Source organism: Alternaria infectoria (assembly GCF_024043175.1).
Source record: "Alternaria infectoria strain BMP 0036 chromosome Unknown scaffold_5, whole genome shotgun sequence".
Lineage (NCBI taxonomy): Eukaryota > Fungi > Ascomycota > Dothideomycetes > Pleosporales > Pleosporaceae > Alternaria > Alternaria infectoria.
Window position 1 is genome coordinate 1,232,076 of NW_026250694.1, and position 17,207 is coordinate 1,249,282.

The 17,207-nt window shown below is 52.0% G+C and overlaps 6 protein-coding genes across 6 annotated transcripts; 3 read left to right on the forward strand and 3 right to left on the reverse strand.

Annotated features, from left to right (window-relative positions):
- Positions 1-678: 678 nt before the first annotated feature.
- On the forward strand, positions 679-1,574 carry J4E92_004066 (uncharacterized protein; the record flags this gene model as incomplete). The annotated part of the gene is made up of 2 exons (XM_051495459.1): positions 679-1,481; positions 1,532-1,574. 2 exons carry the CDS (start codon positions 679-681, stop codon positions 1,572-1,574), a joined length of 846 nt encoding a protein of 281 aa, XP_051354478.1.
- A 431-nt stretch (positions 1,575-2,005) lies between these two features.
- Positions 2,006-3,282, reverse strand: J4E92_004067 (uncharacterized protein; the record flags this gene model as incomplete). Its single annotated transcript, XM_051495460.1, has 4 exons — positions 2,006-2,025; positions 2,081-2,971; positions 3,022-3,103; positions 3,160-3,282. 4 exons carry the CDS (start codon positions 3,280-3,282, stop codon positions 2,006-2,008), a joined length of 1,116 nt encoding a protein of 371 aa, XP_051354479.1.
- Positions 3,283-3,698: 416 nt separating this feature from the next.
- ALC1 (Allantoicase) lies at positions 3,699-4,833 on the reverse strand (the record flags this gene model as incomplete). The annotated part of the gene is made up of 2 exons (XM_051495461.1): positions 3,699-4,672; positions 4,725-4,833. The coding sequence occupies 2 exons, from the start codon at positions 4,831-4,833 to the stop codon at positions 3,699-3,701; spliced, it is 1,083 nt and encodes a 360-aa protein (XP_051354480.1).
- Positions 4,834-5,621: 788 nt separating this feature from the next.
- J4E92_004069 (uncharacterized protein) lies at positions 5,622-8,114 on the reverse strand (the record flags this gene model as incomplete). Its single annotated transcript, XM_051495462.1, has 2 exons — positions 5,622-7,906; positions 7,961-8,114. The coding sequence occupies 2 exons, from the start codon at positions 8,112-8,114 to the stop codon at positions 5,622-5,624; spliced, it is 2,439 nt and encodes an 812-aa protein (XP_051354481.1).
- Positions 8,115-8,970: 856 nt separating this feature from the next.
- On the forward strand, positions 8,971-10,917 carry J4E92_004070 (uncharacterized protein; the record flags this gene model as incomplete). Its single annotated transcript, XM_051495463.1, has 2 exons — positions 8,971-9,081; positions 9,136-10,917. 2 exons carry the CDS (start codon positions 8,971-8,973, stop codon positions 10,915-10,917), a joined length of 1,893 nt encoding a protein of 630 aa, XP_051354482.1.
- A 52-nt stretch (positions 10,918-10,969) lies between these two features.
- On the forward strand, positions 10,970-16,574 carry J4E92_004071 (uncharacterized protein; the record flags this gene model as incomplete). Its single annotated transcript, XM_051495464.1, has 6 exons — positions 10,970-10,976; positions 11,036-12,545; positions 12,684-13,077; positions 13,142-16,043; positions 16,097-16,204; positions 16,255-16,574. The coding sequence occupies 6 exons, from the start codon at positions 10,970-10,972 to the stop codon at positions 16,572-16,574; spliced, it is 5,241 nt and encodes a 1,746-aa protein (XP_051354483.1).
- Between the last annotated feature and the right edge of the window lie 633 nt (positions 16,575-17,207).

Genomic DNA, 17,207 nt, shown 5'->3' on the forward strand with positions numbered 1-17,207 from the left:
ATCATCACATTAGAAGGACATGCGCGCAAGAGCATGGCGTTTGTCAAAGGTCGGGAACAGGCAATTTGTTTGCGTTATTACTATTGTCAAGTCTAAATCATCATATCATATGTTGTTGATAGTGGGAAGAGAACGTAATGAAAGATGTTATTACAAGTTGTGGTGTTGTCTGTCGAAAGCTTGATGCCTGAGTGAAAGCTGATAGCTTCTCAATGCAATTGATAGCACTACTAGGGGTAGCTACCAGTTATGTCGCACCATGTGAAGGAACTCCTCGAAGTAGAAGTATACATTACTTTTGTCATTATGTATTTATTGGCAATTTGATGGGACGTATGCTACACGAGTCCTAGCCGCACCCGGTAGCATAAATGCCTACGAAGGTTAGTCTTTCCAAAAACCGCCCCTCGCCATAGCCCTGATGAATTTAGAGAGCCTATTCACTATGCAATAACCTGAGTTTTTCATCACTCGTCCATTGTAAACCTTGGTTTCAATGCATCTCAACCGTGGTTCTCAACGTTCGCTACTTTACAGCGTTATAGCACTTGTGTATAAACGATTTCGATCACTCACATCGCACCGAGAAAAACAGTATCGTCCCTCTGCTCTTTCACCCTCCATAACGGCTGTGAACTCTTGTTCGGTACGCGTTCTCAACCAACATTCTCTTCCAGCATGGCAAGCCAACTCCTTGAGCTCCCAGACGAGGTCCTTCTCCAAATTCTGCACTACCTTCCCAAAAGTGTCAAGCATCCCAATCCCCAAGCCGACTTACTGAATGCGCTCTCGACATGCAAGCAACTAGCACCACTTGCCCGAGAGGTTCTCTTCTGCGCACCAATACTATACTCAAGCAAGGTCGACCGATTTCTCGCTTCACTCTTCCAGTACCCAGACCTGCGATACAAGATCCGCAGCCTGACCATCGAAACGCAAATCCGTGGAATGTGCATAGGACCGAACCCTATCCCAGCACTCGATCCTTCGCTACTATCAAAAGCCATCAGCCATATCAGCACATTAGACATCGATCCTCTGACGAAACAAGACTTCATCGAATCCCTGCATGCCGGAAACGAATACGATGGACCAAGCATCCTCCTCAGCCTTGTGCTGACCATGCTACCCAATCTACAGGAACTGTATCTCGGGGGCTCGATACTGTACAACTTCCCCTTTCTCCATCCCCTGCTCTACCATAGCAGCCTCTTTCCAGCCCACACCCCCGATCTAGGCCCTCTCCTCCCTCTCTTCAGCCACAAACTCACCGTACTCGAATTACCCAACGACTTCCGCACATCGCCTTCCAGCAGGTCGGACTATCGAGGCTCCGTGCATGGTATCCCGAAGTACTTCCCCGCGTTGCGCACGCTTGTGCTGCCGAGTGACAATGTTGTATATGCGTACTACAAAGAAGTCGTGCCGTCCAAGCTCGAACGGCTTATCTTAACCGACTGTCTCGGTAGGGAGGCAGAAAGGTGGGTGAAACATGTAGCCAGGGCAAAGCCAACGCTATTTCCCAATCTAGCGACAGTGAGCTTGTATCACTGCTGCCCCGGAAATGCCGCTAGAATGGCGTCGCGCGAGCTTATGAAGGAGATGGGTATATTGTGTAAGTTTTCCTCTCGATCATGATTTGGCGGTCGGCGTTTTTCTAACAGTGTCCGGTAGTCTACCAGTATATTCCTGTCCTTTATCTCTGGAATACTAATGAATTCTTCCACCCTTGGATGTATGGTAGTAACGAGCTCGATCTTGCAGCGGTGGATATGAATGATAGAGCACGAAGATGGGACAAGGCTGAAAGGGATGAGGAGAAGAAGCGAGAGGCTAGGAAAATTGCATGGGGCGGAGTTGCAGGCGTGCGGAACCACACGAAAATGTAGGAAGGATATGCGCTTGAACTCTTTTTTCGGTATCAGGGCTTTGTCATCAGTAAAGCCAACGTATCGTTAACGTAATGCTTCGTTAGTACACTCGCTATGAGCAGAGTGTACCAATTCTATCCGACACCAGGCCAACCTGTGCACAGTCAGTTTCCACATCCTTGTATCGAATCTCTCATCCATAAACTTACTCCAAACCGTCGGCCCACCATTGACCTTCGCAACATTAACCCGATCCCCCACCCTCCACACCTCCTCCCTGCCCTTCCCCCAAAACCCGTACCTTCCAAACACCGGACTCCACTTCGCTCCTACATCAATCCTGCGATCCTTCTGCAACCTTTTCAGCACCTCTCCACTCGGGCCCTCCCCCGGTTTCCCCGTCTTGTAGTCAATATTGATACTCTTGCACCTTACACAGTTGTGTGGAAGCAAGATCTCCGTCCCGCCTTTTACTGTAACTTTACCCCAGTAATCTTCTTCGTACGGTTCATACGCGCCCTCCACCACGATATTAGGACGGAACTTTTCGATATCCATGGCCATACCTTCTGGTAGCCGGGACGAAACATCATCGAGACTCGTTTGCGAGCAGAACAGATACGGAGCGCAGTCCGCGAAAGTGATTTTCCAGGATTCTTCTGCTGAGGGCTTGTGCAGACCCATTGCTTTCTCGACGTAGGAAGCAGTGAACGGGACGTATTTGGAGAGAAAACGGGTTAGTGGCGAGGGTTCCGCGGGTTGCATGTCTTGGAATTGGACGGTGCGTCGGTTGGCTCCTAAGTAGACGAAGATGACTGGGTAGCCGAAACAGGATGTGAACCAGTCGTTGTACTTTTGGGGCATTAGGAAGGCGGACGTGGGGCTGGAGTGCATGTCGATGTTGATGGGGGATAGCTTATCTGTGTCGGGTTCTAGTGGGACTTGAATTGATGTTGCCTTTGATGAGTCGCCGTAGGCGATGTGTTTGACAGTGATGGTGTCGCTGGACATCTCTTGGAGGAATTGCGTCATTTCGGGGTATTTGGCTACCGCCATGTTCTTGTAGCCTTCTTCGGTCTTCTGGAGAAGCATGAAGGAGCCTGGGTGATGTTAACCATGTTTCGATGGACTAAGGATGTGATGTGTGTACGGTCGTGCTTGAAACCATGAGCGGTGGCAACGGCTTCGGTAACCTTGACGGCTCGCAGCGACTTGATGGGGTAGATGTATATCTAACCGTGCTGTCATCAGCACACGATCTCAACCATCTCATAACCATCCGACATACCGCTGAGATCTTCATAGCCGTCAATCGCTGCATCAACGGGCTAAGAAGATTGAGAAGTTGATACATGCCGAAAGGCACTACACAAAGTGCCGTGATGATCCATATCGGCGACACCTTCTCCATATTGAAAGCGTAGTTTTCCTCCATACTGGGCAACCAATTCGCAAATATCGAGAAATGGAAGCGACGGTGGTCTTGGACGTTGATGTGGTTGCGGTTGGAGATGCGTCTGACCCACGTGTACGCCTTACCAAGGCGCCAAGACATGTCAAACCTACTTAAGTAACCTCGGCCATTGGTCATCATCGAACCTTCAACGGCACGCAGTGGCGTCAGTATCCTACGAATGTCGTAAGCAACTTGCATTGGGAAACACATTGTTGAGTACTCAAGGCTGAGAAGGACCGCGGTACCTAGATGTTCGCAGTTCAAGTCAATGCCGGCTTTACCGTGTCAACTATACAGAAAACGCTCTCGGATAGCTTCAATGAGTTTGTTTGATCTTGATTCATCTAGCCACAGTCCTAAAATCTGGACCCTTACACCCTCTTTCCGAAAACTCGGAACCGCTTCACACCTCCATCCGGGATAATCACCAACTTCGCATGCGTGTAGCCCCTGCCAGCCACCTCCTTAAGCTCAGCCTTATACTCATGCTCCTTATCCGGACCCGTCTTTTGCGGCTCCAGAACCTCAACCCACGACGCATCATCATGAGCCGGATCCTTCTCAAAGCTTCCAGCAAAGACCTGCACCTTTTGCGGGAAGTTACCCCTAAAGTGCGCCGTGTCTACAACAACGTGATCGATTTCGCCCTTTGCGCCCAGCCTGACAATCGTCCAGTCGACGTGTTCGCCACGCGTGCGCTTCGTTTCCCAGCCGTCGCCCATGTCTTTTCCGCGACCGGGGAGGAGGAGATTGTCTTTTGTGCCGAAATGTTGGTCTGAGCATGATGTTGCGACGCCTCCCATGACTGTTGCTGAGAGCTCGAAGATGGCATCTGCGGATTGGGGGAACACGGGCACGGCGACACCGTAGAGGCGGAAACGCGCAATGCCACCGTCGGGGTACATGAGGAGTCGGACGTGGGTGTACGCCTTTTCAGTGATGTTTGCCAGCTTCCATCCGTGCCGTTGGCTAGGTCCACACTCCTGCTTTGACAGAATTGTCTCCCAACCCTGGTAGCTTGGCTTCTTCACCTCTTCTTCCTCTTTCTCGTCCGTGATAAAAGCACCCTCGACGGCAATTTCTGGTGCATGGTTTCCGTTGAAGTGTGCCGTGTCAATTTCTACACCTGCTACTTTTCCGCTGGCGGTACCCAGTCGCAGTACCACCCAGTCGGCAGGTTCGGTATTGTGACGTCGGGTTTCCCAACCGTCATACCAAGCTCCCGTATGTACGAAGACACCAGGTTTACGGACTGCTGGAGTCGGCGTTATGAGATTCTCGGCTGCAGCGAAGTATTCATCACTGAAAGAGAGGACTTTGGAACCAAGTGGTGCAGATATAAGATCTTGATGCTTGTTAGATCTTCTGTCGGAATGCGAGGGTTATGGACTTCTCACCAGTGTATTGGGACTTGAAAGTACTATCAATTTCATCAATTGGTATCGATTGCGCAGTGTTTGTGGCTACGCTTTTGACATCTTCTGGTGAAATGGTGCGAAACTCCATTTTGAAAGTATGATATGCAAGAAGAATAAGAATATAGGTGAGTACGCCGAAGAGATAGATAAGTAGGAAGTATGTTTTGGGATTTGGCTGGCTACCAAGAAGTTATGGCGGGGTGGTGGAGTGGTGGGGTAGCCAGACCCTGCGTGCCAACACTGCTGCTGCTATCGGAATCCGCCGATACCTCCGGCGACTCGATGGATATTGACGGGCCGATCACGGAGTGATACCGATAACTAGATAGCTGCCTTACATAAGACTCTCATTATCGACAGTCATTCAATGTATTGCTTGTACAGTGTTTGACTCCTCTCGCTGTGAGATGGGCCGATGCTACAGTAAACGCGCTGTTTGCCCGGCGGGCCGCACGATAGGGAAAAATTGATGTGTCCGTAGTTGACGCGAAAGATCGAAGTAATGGTAAACAGATCTATGCATACCCTGATACTATGGTAATATCCAACTTCTGTGCTGTTGCACCCTTCACCCCGCAACGGAATCAGCATCGTTCTTGCAGTTGCAGCCGAAACAGTATGTCTGCATCCTCAGATCTGGTTTGCATGCCGTAGGGTAATTGATGGAGTATTCCTCTTTGGGCCGTACGTCGGACCAGGTGCCATGTGTGTATCCAAATCATATGCGGCAATGCAAAAAAGAACGCGACGGTCAGCAGCAACGAGATGTTGTAGAACGGAACTTGAAAGAATCCGGTCTTCGTCTCAACCAAGCAGTGTGGACGCGACTATCAAGGTCTCAATTAGCAGGGTTCTCAATACTGCCGATCTTCATCTTCACCCATAGCTCGGATCGTTCCACTGCGTCTCTGAATAGTAGGAGCTTCCATTCTTATTGTTGCCTCCATTCAAGTCCAACTTGGCCATAAACTCGGGGGGTACGGTGGGAATGTATTTCCGCTCTCGTTCTTTGTTAACACCTCCGAATCCGGCACCGTAGGTGATGAGCATGTCCGTTGACGTTGGAAGTGAAAATGGCAGCATGTACGACGGGTCTAAGAGAAGCTCGTCCGGTGGCTCATCCTTCTCGTCTTCCTCCGACATGCGCGAAGGCGCAGGCGATGGTTCGACAGGTTTATCGGAAGTAGGCCTGACAGGCGTGGTTGGTACGGATTCCGATGCTGGCGGCGGATTGGGCGACTTTGTGCGTGCGGCTTTACGATCAGCGGCAGCTTTTTGCAGATGTACAATGTACTTGGAAGCGCTTTTCGGCAGGCCTTTCTCGCCCACTTCGGGCCGGTAATATTTCGCGGTGTGTAGTAGCTGTTGGGGCGACAGACGTGTCAGCTGTTGCAGAGTACCCACGAGCGACTCTAGGTCTTCCCCGAGTGAAGAGAAGCATTGAAGCCATTGCAGAAGTTGCACCAGAGGCTCGAGATGCCGTTTAGCAGCGTCCGCGGTGTTCTCGCCGGTAGAAGTCATGGAGCCGTTCTCGTAATGTTCGGGTTGCCGGTTGTTGGAACGAGCCCAGTCTTCGAGCGTCGAGACGTTCATGCGTATTTGCATAGCTTTTGTACGTGCAAGATACTTCCGGTTCGACATTATGCGGTTGAAGACTTCGGCGGAAAGCCAGTAAATGAGCTGCGATAGCACCTGCGCAGCAATGACAGAGTGCACATCGTACAGATCAAGGACGAACAGGGTGGATGATAGGAGAGAAGTGATGTTTCGCGGTGATGGCTGTGCTCTACGCTTTGGAGATGGCGGGCGGAAGCGTTTCTCGAGGGGTTCTAATGGCTTTGCCTTGGGTTTGGAACGGAATATTTTCCATTCGTGTTGGAACTGTACGTCTTCGAAACCAGGCATGGGCTCATGGTCGAGCATTGCCTGGTCCAAGTTCTTGTCCATCCTTCGCTCAGCGTCACGGATGATCAAGATGAAAATCTCATTGATAAGTTCTGCCATCTGCAGTTGAAACTCAGTAGTCGCGCTCGTGAGCCCGCCGTCTTTCTTGAGGTAATGTAAAAGCAGTGTCGCATTGGACATCCAGAAGGCCAGCACAGTCATATCCCACTGGTGCTTTTCTACAACGTCGTTTATCTTGTTCATGGCAGATACTAGCAGGGTCTCGAGAAGTTCCGGGTTCGCATGATAGTGTGCGTAGCGGGCACTCAGGAAGAGTATGTTTGCGGGAACTGGCTTTTGCGACGGAGAGCGCTGCGGCGTCATGTTTGTGATGATAATGTCCAGTATACGTTCCAGCTCGCTTTCTTGGAAGACAAACATCTGGTCGTTGAGACATCTGTCCCAGATGAATTCCTGCGCTTCTTCTTCTGGCTCTTCAGGTGACTCGGGCTGTTCGTCCAAGCCAAGGTTGCCGATATCAACCTCGAGATTGAAAGCACTCTCCATCATCATGCGCCGTTTCAAATCGTTCTCCTGCATTTCTTGCTCAAAGCGGTCCTGAGAGAATCCAGAGCTGTAGAAGTCGTCGCCAACACCGACGTTGCCAATCGCGTATCCGCTCTCGTGTAGATAGTCGGACAGCTCGGTGTTGGGCTCGACGAAATCGAACGCGGTCCTTCCTCCAGAAGACTTGACATCCGTCGATGCGCCGTGGTCGAGCAGAAGTTTGACGATGGCCTTGTGCCGGTTTGTCATGGCCCACATGAGCGGCGTCCAGCGATTCTTGTCTTGCATATCAACAGTTGCGCCCTGCTCGAGAAGTGTAGCTGCCACGTCCTCGTGCCCAAAACAGCTTGCGTAGACTAGTGGCGGCGTGCCTTCGGCGTCGACGCCGTTGATGTTGATGTATTCCCGCGTCTTCCCATCCAGCAGCCGCTTTACTCTTTCCAGCTCGCCATTCGATGCGGCCAGCGTAAAAAGCCCCTGTAAAGCCTCTTTCTTTTCCTCGTGTGACAACTTGTCGTCGGCGACAACCTTGGCCTCGTCGCCTGCATTGTCGTTCTTGAGGCGCGCTTGGTGGGCCAGCATCTGCACTAGGCGACTATCGCTGTCCTCGAGCTGCTGCATGTCTTCGTCGCCAAAGGTCGGGTCGTCGAGCGAGAGGTTGAAACTGAGCGGGCGGGCGGGCATGGGGGTGGTGAGAAATTGCGACTGCCCTAGGCGACGTCAGTTGCTCGTGGTTCATTGCGCCTTCCCGATCCGACACTTACCCTGCCAGGCGTCGTAGATCTCGGTTTCCTCATTCATGATGGTGACAGGTCGCCTGTCATTGAGGGAAGTGGGCAGGTCCGAGGGGAGTTGTCGTGGCCTCATAGGTTCCCCAAGGTCGCCTGAATAGGCATGCTCGTGGTCGGGCGAGTCCATTGTGTGACATTGAATAGGGTGGATGTGGAAGGATGTTGTTTGCTATGACAGCGGCTACCTCTGCGGAAGATGCATGTGTCAAATGTCGAGGGATGCCCGGTCGCCTGTGGTGGGGCAGCGTCAGTCTAACAGTGGCGGGCAGGCAGAGGGTGCTATGGGGGCGAAAGTCGGTCGCAGTGGGAAATTGCGACTGGGCGTATTGCTGACCCGCCCGGCGGTTGTGGTAATAATGCAGCGTCGGTATGCAGATGATGCAGACGGCACTACTGGCCCTGAACCACGATGATGTCGCTACCAACGGCTCCAGCCCGAGGGCTAACGCGCCAGGCCGATCTTCCGCTATGCCAGATACAGCCGTCCCAACTTGCGCGGGGGACGCTCCGCATGCCAGCCACACATGGTCCACGTTGATATTCGCTGCGGATGCGTGCTTGGTTTTGGTTTCAGGGCGCGTTGGGCTGGGCAGGGAAACGTTACTTTTGCGTGCGGTGCGTTGGGCGCAAACTTCCGCTACAGCGAGCCCATGTCGATTATGACGTCTAAGAACAAGCGCGAAGTCTGAGCGCGCATCTTCGCAGTCCGTCTGCTGTGGCTGGAATGCCATCAGTAAGCACTCCACATGCGCGTCTGCTCCCTCTAGAACACTGGCATCAACAGCCTACCGGACTCTCCTTTACGCCCCTCCCGTCGCTCTCAACACCCTCGACGACCGCGCTCTTGATATGGCAGTCGCGCCCCGCTGATGCTGTGATGGATAGATCGAGCGCCTGGCGACTTTACCCTACACATTGATTCTATACATCCCACTCAGAGCATGTCTTAGATCCCCGGCGGTTGCGAACATCGGAAAGACACAATGACTCGATCGGAAGGAGGCGGGCGCACGCAGCACTTCTCGCACATCTTTGCGCGTCTGCAGGAGCTGCAGAACTATGGCTGGGACACGGACATTGAGCCCTTCCACTCAGTAAGAGGCGTCGCATAGCCCAGGTTGTCGCTGCACCATGCTAACGTCGAATAGTCGTATGATAACTGGCATTTCTTCGGTTACGAGAAGCAAGCGCCCCGGCAGGATCGCCCTCAGTCAAGAGGAAGGAGCGCCGTAACCTCCCCCACCTCATTCAAGCTGTCGCATTCGCCTGACTCCCTGACCCGAAGCCGCCCAACCATAACACGCACTCACCGCAGTTCGGGCTCCGATGCAAGCGCCTCTACCGTACAAACACATCGCACCAACACCACCGCCAAAGGTGTGGCGAGAGAAGGCCGGACCGTCGTATGCCGTGTCTCGCAGCAGACTCTGCGGCTCGAACGCGAGTTCCAGCTCGCCAAACTCGTCGTCAAGGAGTCGGATCCAGAGTGCAAGCACTTTGTTCGGCCCATAGAGTTTGTGAGGCTATCGACCAAAGCCGGCGAGGAGCATCTTGTCGCCAGCATATTCGAAGCCCCGGGGCCTAACTACCTCAACGACTTGGTCAACTTCGGCCCTAATTTCTGGAAGGTTGGCAGTCATGGACAGAGCGGGCAATCAGATGCTTCATTGCCCAACCGTGGAATACCTCTCCTCACCTTCCTCGACTTTGCCGTCGGATCAGTCGAGTGTCTGGAAATATTGCACCACGGTCACGAAATTGTCCATGGAGAAATTCGGGGCGATGCCTTCCATTTCGCTGAGAACGGGACGGTCAAAATGATCAATTTTGGATCGGGCGCACGATCTTTCGAGAACGGACTGACAAGCGCTGGTTGGAGTACCCTGTCAAAAGAGACTGGCATCGAATTGAAGTTGGCTTTTATATCCCCTGAACAGACTGGTAGAATGCCCGCTGAACCCGACACAAGAACCGACATCTACAGTCTTGGCATTCTCTTCTACACGATGCTCTGCGGGCAGACGCCATTCGAAGGCGCTACGGCTCTCGATGTCATGCAGAACGTCATCAGCAAGCGAATTCCTCCAATTTCTTCCAGACGACTAGACATCCCAGAGGCTCTGTCAGAGATCATCCAACGTATGACGCAGCGCAATATTGAGGAGAGATACCACTCTACTTCAGGCTTGAAATTCGATCTCTTTCGTATCCGCGAGCTTCTTTACGATGGAGATGTAGAAGGATTGAAGGCCTTCCATGTAGGCACCAAGGACATCAGTTGCTTCTTCAACTTGCCCCTCAAACTAATCGGGCGTGAGAAAGAACGCAAGACCATAGTGGACGTGATCGAGCGCGTAGCGAGGCATCGTCGGAGTAACGTCAAAGCGTTGCAGAGCCTGAGCTCAGGTTCCTCCTTTTCGGATCGACGAGGAGACCTGCAATTTGACGACATCATTTCCGAAAGCACTAGCTCCAGAGGCTCCGACAGCAGGCTCAACAGCGTTTCGGCAGATGGCCCTGTATTCATGGAAAGCGCTCGGTCGATGCAACAGGGCTCCCAAGATAGTGTCGCACAATCAGAATCATCAACGGCTGAAGGAAGTGTGGACAGTCGGCCCCAACTGCAATCCGCGAGCCGAGGCCGTTCCAACAACAGCATTGAAAGCACCGGACTCTACTCTCGCAGCCACCAATCCAACGATGGCCTAAGAACTCTAGCCAGCACGCGAAAACTAAGGCGCAAGGCGCGATGTGAGGTGATAGCCATCGCCGGTGCCACCGGGCTGGGTAAATCTCGTCTCGTGCAGAGCGTACAGAGCACAGCAAGGAGCACTGGCTACTTCGCTATGGCTAAATTTGATCCCGCCAAGAAAGCACCATTTGACCCCATTCTTCGGCTGATGTCTTCTTTCTTCCGCCAAATATGGTAAGTCTCTCTGAGGACTACTCTCAATTCTCGCAATTGTACTAACGTTAGCCAGTATGTACAGTCATCTTGGACAATCATGTTCCCCTATACCAGCTACTAACTTACATCTCTCTGTCTAGTCAGCGAGGCGGACGTAACGACGGAATTTCACCAGAGATTGCGCCATTACCTCAGGAACAGTGGAGTTTGGGCGGTGTTACGAACCTACCTTGATCTACCGGAATGGCTCTTAAACACGAACGGAAAGAGTCCGCAACAGAAGGACATGGAGCCTACTAAGGATCTGACTCGACGGGCATCATCTCCTGCCGTTCACTGCGGATCAGCTGGACATACTGCCGAGGCTTGGCTACGAAGCGGAGGTGCTTCGAAATCTTCCAGATTCATGAATGTCTTCATAGATGTTCTACGACTCCTGGCAATGCACAAGCTCTGCACATGGAGTTTGGAAGATGTTCAGTATGCCGATCCCGAAAGCGCTGAGCTGATTCATCACATCGTGCAAGCCAAAATTCCGCTTGTTCTTATGCTCACGTACAGCGACGAAGAGACCCTACCCCGAGAACTCACCCCACTACTGCGTCACGCTACCAGAGTACAGCTTCTTCCTTTTGTAGAGGCCCAGACGGCCGACTACGTGGCTGAGACGCTCCACCGGGACCATCAGTATATCCTTCCTCTAGTAGCGGTAATTCAGGAAAAGTCTCGAGGTAACCTCTTCTATATACGCGAGATACTAGACACTTGCTATCGGAAACGCTGCGTGTACTACGAGTGGCGGGAGAACACTTGGGTTTTCGACCTAGACAAAGTCTTCGCCGTTTTCGAGAGTCCAGAGTATGGGTCATCTGTTACGACTGACTTTATAGCAAAGCGGTTGACAGAATTACCATCTTCCAGTAGGAAGCTCTTGGCGTGGGCATCCCTCCTGGGTGGTACTTTCTCGTTCGAACTTCTGAAGAAGCTCCTTCAGCCCACAAACAAGCCCGCAGCTCATGGGAGGTTACCACTTTTCGAGAGAGACGAGAGTGCCGTCACAGCTCTCGATGCAGCATTGAAAGCCTACGTACTCATGCCTGCCGAACAAGATGCTCGATTCAGATTCAGTCACGATCGGTACCTTACAGCGGCTGTGAACTCCCTCGACAAGGAATGGGATACACAGTTGATGCACTTCACCATTGCCAAGATGATAACTTCCGGCGAGGAGTACAACGACGACTCGACGTCAGGTTCCAAGGCGTTGTACATGCAGAGTCGCCACATCTGTCTCGCTGCAGAACTGATCAAGACCAAGGAAACAGTGCGAGCTCCATTCCGTGATATGCTGTATCAAGCTGGAGAAACTGCATGCGAGTCGGGCGCGCGATCAACTGGCATCTACTACTTCGCGCACAGCCTCATGCTTCTGCAAGACGATCCATGGAACGACAATATGCCAGACGTATCCTACCAAGAGACGTTGCAACTCTTTGTGCGCTCGGCAGAATGCTATTGGCACCAGGGCATGTTCGATGAGGCTCTTAGCCTGATCCGGACGACCTTCCAGCATGCTCGCGATCCCTGCGATATGGCTAGTTCATTCATTCTACAGTCTAGGGTGTTTGCTATTCGCGGCGACAGTTTCGGGTAAGTAATGTTCCACATCCTTTCCGTGCATGCGCCTGGAGCAGGTTGCACGCTTGCAAGATAGCATGACATGTGTACCTCTCGCTTTTCATCACTGCAACTATCGCGACAGTTAGCTAACGACATCACCATCTATAGTGCATTCCAGGCTCTCAAAGACTGTTTGTCTTTGCTCAATTCCCCTATTCCTCCGACAACATGGGAGGCGTGCGATGCTCAGTTTCAGCAGATATACGGCACGCTTCAGAACATCGATAAGGAAGAACTGCTCAAGCGGCGTCCGTCTCCTGATGACCGTGTCCTGATGACTATTGGGCCTGTCTTCATCGAACTCCTTAGTGCGGCGTTCTGGTCGAACAGCCTGCTTTTCTATCAGGCGACGCTGAAACTTATCACCGTCCATCTCGAAAAGGGTACCATGTCACAGGTTGCCCTTGCATACGTGCATCTGGGCACTGTTGCGGGCGGTCGTTTTGGAATGACGAATTTCGCAGTCGACATGGGCGCGATTGCAAAGCGAATCTTTCAGATGGTAAGTTCTGGCTATACGAAGTGCACGTGAGATATATGCTGACTTCATACCTCTACCTCTGCAGTTCCCTGAAGACTACTACACCCTGGGACGAGGTCAAACTTTGCAGCCAATGTTTCTGGGTCACTTGGAAGCGCCTGTAGGCGATCTGATACCGAGCTTAGAAGCAGCCTTGCAGGCTTCACTAACTGCTGGCGATCGCATCCTCACACTTCTAAATCTTGGTGTACAGGCTCACTTTAGGGTCATGGCTTCATACGACGTCGCAGAATTGGAAGCCTGGATTGAAGAAACACCGCTCGATATGCGAAACTGGCAGAAAGACATGCGTGGAGGAGTTTTTCTCATGGCTGCTCGTCAATATGCAAGAGCGCTCCAGGGAAAGACTGACTCAAGCAACGCTCTTTCCCTCCTCTCGGATGACGATCACAATGAGGTCGGGTACATTGAGTTCCTCGAAAATACGGCCAGCAATCCCAAACGTCCCAAGTCTATATATCTTGCAACCAAACTTCCGTTGTTGGTACTCTACGGTCATCATTCAGATGCAGTGGCTCTTGGGGAGATGCTACTTCCGATGCTTAGCAGTCTCTGGTCAGAACGACTCAATTACTCGGTCCGATACTACTTATCGTTAGCATACATGGCTGTTCTCCGAGAGAAGCCCGCTCATAGCCGGAGAGACGAGATGGTAAAACATGTTCATGAGACCCTCAAATTGCTCGAGACATGTTGCACCACCACTGATGTCAACTACCGAGGCTGGATACATCTTCTCACTGCCGTCCTCGGGGATGTTAATGCCGATCCGCAATCCGCGCTGGAGAATTATGAGGCAGCCATGGAGCATAGCGAACGTTACGAGTTTGCATTGGACGAAGCGTTTGCTCTCGAGCTCTACACTGGATGGTTGGTAGACAAGAAGGCCTACCGGGCGGCCCGACATTCTTTGAAAGACTGCATCTCGGTATATCGGAGGATGTCAGCATACGGAAAAGCAAATCACTTCGCGAGTCGGTATGAGTGGCTAGTGCGTAGCGGCGCCTCGCTCACGACAGTGGACCAAGCTGTACAAACCTCCCTCGTAGATACGGGTAACACGGCCTTCAGACTGGAGCAAAATGATCATGATCAATTTCTGGGCGCGGAGACTGCAGTCGATCGAACACAGAACTGGATTGTCCCGGAAACACGGCGCCAAGAGTCTGCTCCAGCTCTACACAACGGTCTCTCGGCTGTCGGTCTGGACATGCTAGACCTATCCTCAATCTTGGAGTCGAGTCAAGTCTTGTCTAGCGAGCTCGTCGTCGATAAATTGATGGCGAAGATGAGTACCATTTTGCTCGAATCTACGGGCGGTACTTTGTGCGGCATAGTGATTGAAGACTCACAAATCGAATGGTCGATCGCATGCGTTGCCACCAACGAGCCTGACAACGACAGTGGTGTCTCTTCCGGCGTCACATCCTTCCCTGCCAGTCAACCTTTAGATACTGTGGACGATGTTGTTGCGCGGCAAGTGACGCTCTACACACTCCGCTTCCGAGAGATAGTCTTCGTCCAGAACCTACTAGAAGACGACCGCTTCTCCAACGTTTCTGATGCCTACCTTCAACGGAATCCCGAGGGGAAAGCAGTCATCTGCATCCCGATTCTGCACAGCGATCACCTTCTTGGTTCAATATACGTCGAGGGCCCGCCGAATTCGTTTACCGAACGCAACACCCAGGTTCTTCGGTTACTGGTGAATCAAATTTCCATCTCCTTAGCTAATGCACTGCTTTTCAAAGAGGTGGAAAGAGTATCCGCAAGCAACGAAGCCATGCTTGAAATGCAGAAACGCGCTTTGTCACAGGCGCGGGCAGCAGAGATCAAGGCGAAAGAGGCTGAAGCCATAGCTGTGCGTAACATGAAGCTGAAAGAAGAAGCCGCGAAGGCAAAGAGTTTGTTCCTGGCCAACGTGTCGCACGAGTTGCGTACTCCCTTGAACGGCGTGATCGGTATGTCTGAGCTGTTGAAGGCTTCACCGCTAAACTCGGAACAAACTGGATACGCCGATTCAATTCGTGTCTGCGCCGATACGCTGCTCTCGATCATTAACGACCTTCTGGATTACTCCAAGCTCGAGGCTGGCAAGATGAATGTCTTGGAGATGCCCATTTCATTGAGCGAAACAATTGCGGAAGTAGTCCGCGCTTTGGCCTACACGAACGCTGAAAGAGGCCTCAAAACCATTGAGCAATTGCATCTGGATCCAGAGATGCTCGTCATGGGCGACCCTGTTCGACTGCATCAGATTCTCATGAACTTGCTGTCCAACAGCTACAAGTTCACGCCACGAGGATCTGTCACTGTCCGCGCTGTTGTTGACCAAGAGACAGACGACTGGGCAGATGTGACATGCAGCGTTATAGATACTGGCATTGGTATTCCAGACGAACAGAAGCAGAAATTGTTCCTTCCTTTCTCGCAGATAGAGTCCAGCTCTGCTAGGAGCTACGGCGGCACTGGCCTTGGTCTGAGTATCTGCAAAGCCCTCATAGAGAACGTTATGCACGGTACAGTACGTCTCGACAGCCAACCAGGCCAAGGTACTACAGTCACATTTTCGTTGCGATTCAAGAAAGTGCCGAAAGCGCAAGCAGGCAGTCAGCAGCAAAGGACACGAGAGCCAGACCCTATGGCTAGGTTCTCAAGCCAGGAAAATAACGGCCATGAGCAACTGTCGGGTTCCTGCATCGATCTTTCTACGATACCCAGACGAGAACTACGGGTCTGCATCGCGGAAGACAACTTGATCAATCAGCGCATCGCAATCAGCTTCGTGCAAAAGCTTGGGTTCAAATGCGACGCTTATCTCGACGGATACAAGACTATCGACGCTCTTGAGCGTGCTTCGGAGAATGGGCGCCCCTTCCATCTTATTCTCATGGATGTGCAAATGCCGCATTGTGATGGCTACGAAGGTAAGGATTGCTACTCGCGCCTTGGCTAGCACATGAATACTGACCATGTATAGCTACGAAACTGATCCGCAAGCATCCCAATCCCGAGATTCGAAACGTACTTATCATTGCCATGACTGCTTCCGCTATCCAAGGAGACCGCGAGAAGTGCCTGGAATCCGGTAAGTTCTGGCAGCTGAATCCACGTTTGAAACATACGCTAACCTAGTAGGCATGAACAATTACCTCGCGAAACCGGTTCGCGCGCAGACGCTCAAAGCGCTACTGGACTCATACCTGAACAAGAACAAGGAGGTGGAGGAAATCCCCAATCTTGCGATCGAGGCGAAGAAGTTGGTCAAACAAGCATTGAACGAAGCTGAAGCGCTGCCTGATGTCACGAGTGGACACAAGGATCTCGAGAAAGACGTGCAGAATGGAAATGCTGCAGAAGACGGGAAGAAGCTGGAAAGGCCGTCCAGCGTTCGTATGAGCACCACCCAACACATATTACCCAACGGCAAGACGGAGCCAGTGCCGCCTTCCGAGTAAACCGCATTTTCTTGGCCAATTTAAGGATTGACTGGTGGATGTTTTGCGGCTTTTCGAGTTCCCGTTCGCGTTGTTATAGGCCGATCGTTCTTGCATCGCATGGCGTTATGCTCACTGTAGGAAACCATAGAGGACTTCCTTCGTGTTCCAGGTACATCGTAGCATTCTCGCCGGCAGCGCTTGATGATTGAATATTGCTGCAGTGCGAATTTGAATATATACCCGTTCGATCGGTTCATCGTGTTGACTCAATCTTCTTCCTGTCAAAGCTTCACCGTGCGGGGTTACAATACGATGCAATGACGGCCCAGCACGCACACTCTCAGAACAGACATTTCGACGCGTAAGCTCGCAGCACGAGCAACCTCACGGCATCACTGTGCTCGCCGGATCATCGGCCAAAGCACGACTTGGCGTCAGCTCCCTAGCCAGCGTGTCGCCGTCCCCACTTTAATTAACGCCGAAAAATGCCGCGCACCCTGCGGCGCAGTGACTGAACCACGAAGTGGCTCATGAAGTGGCTCAACAAAGCGGTGGCACAGTCGCTGCCAATAGGTCGTCACTAGAGTCAGCGTTCCGCGACACAACTTTTACACCTTATACAACACCGGTGGTGAGGATGAGTCTGCCCTC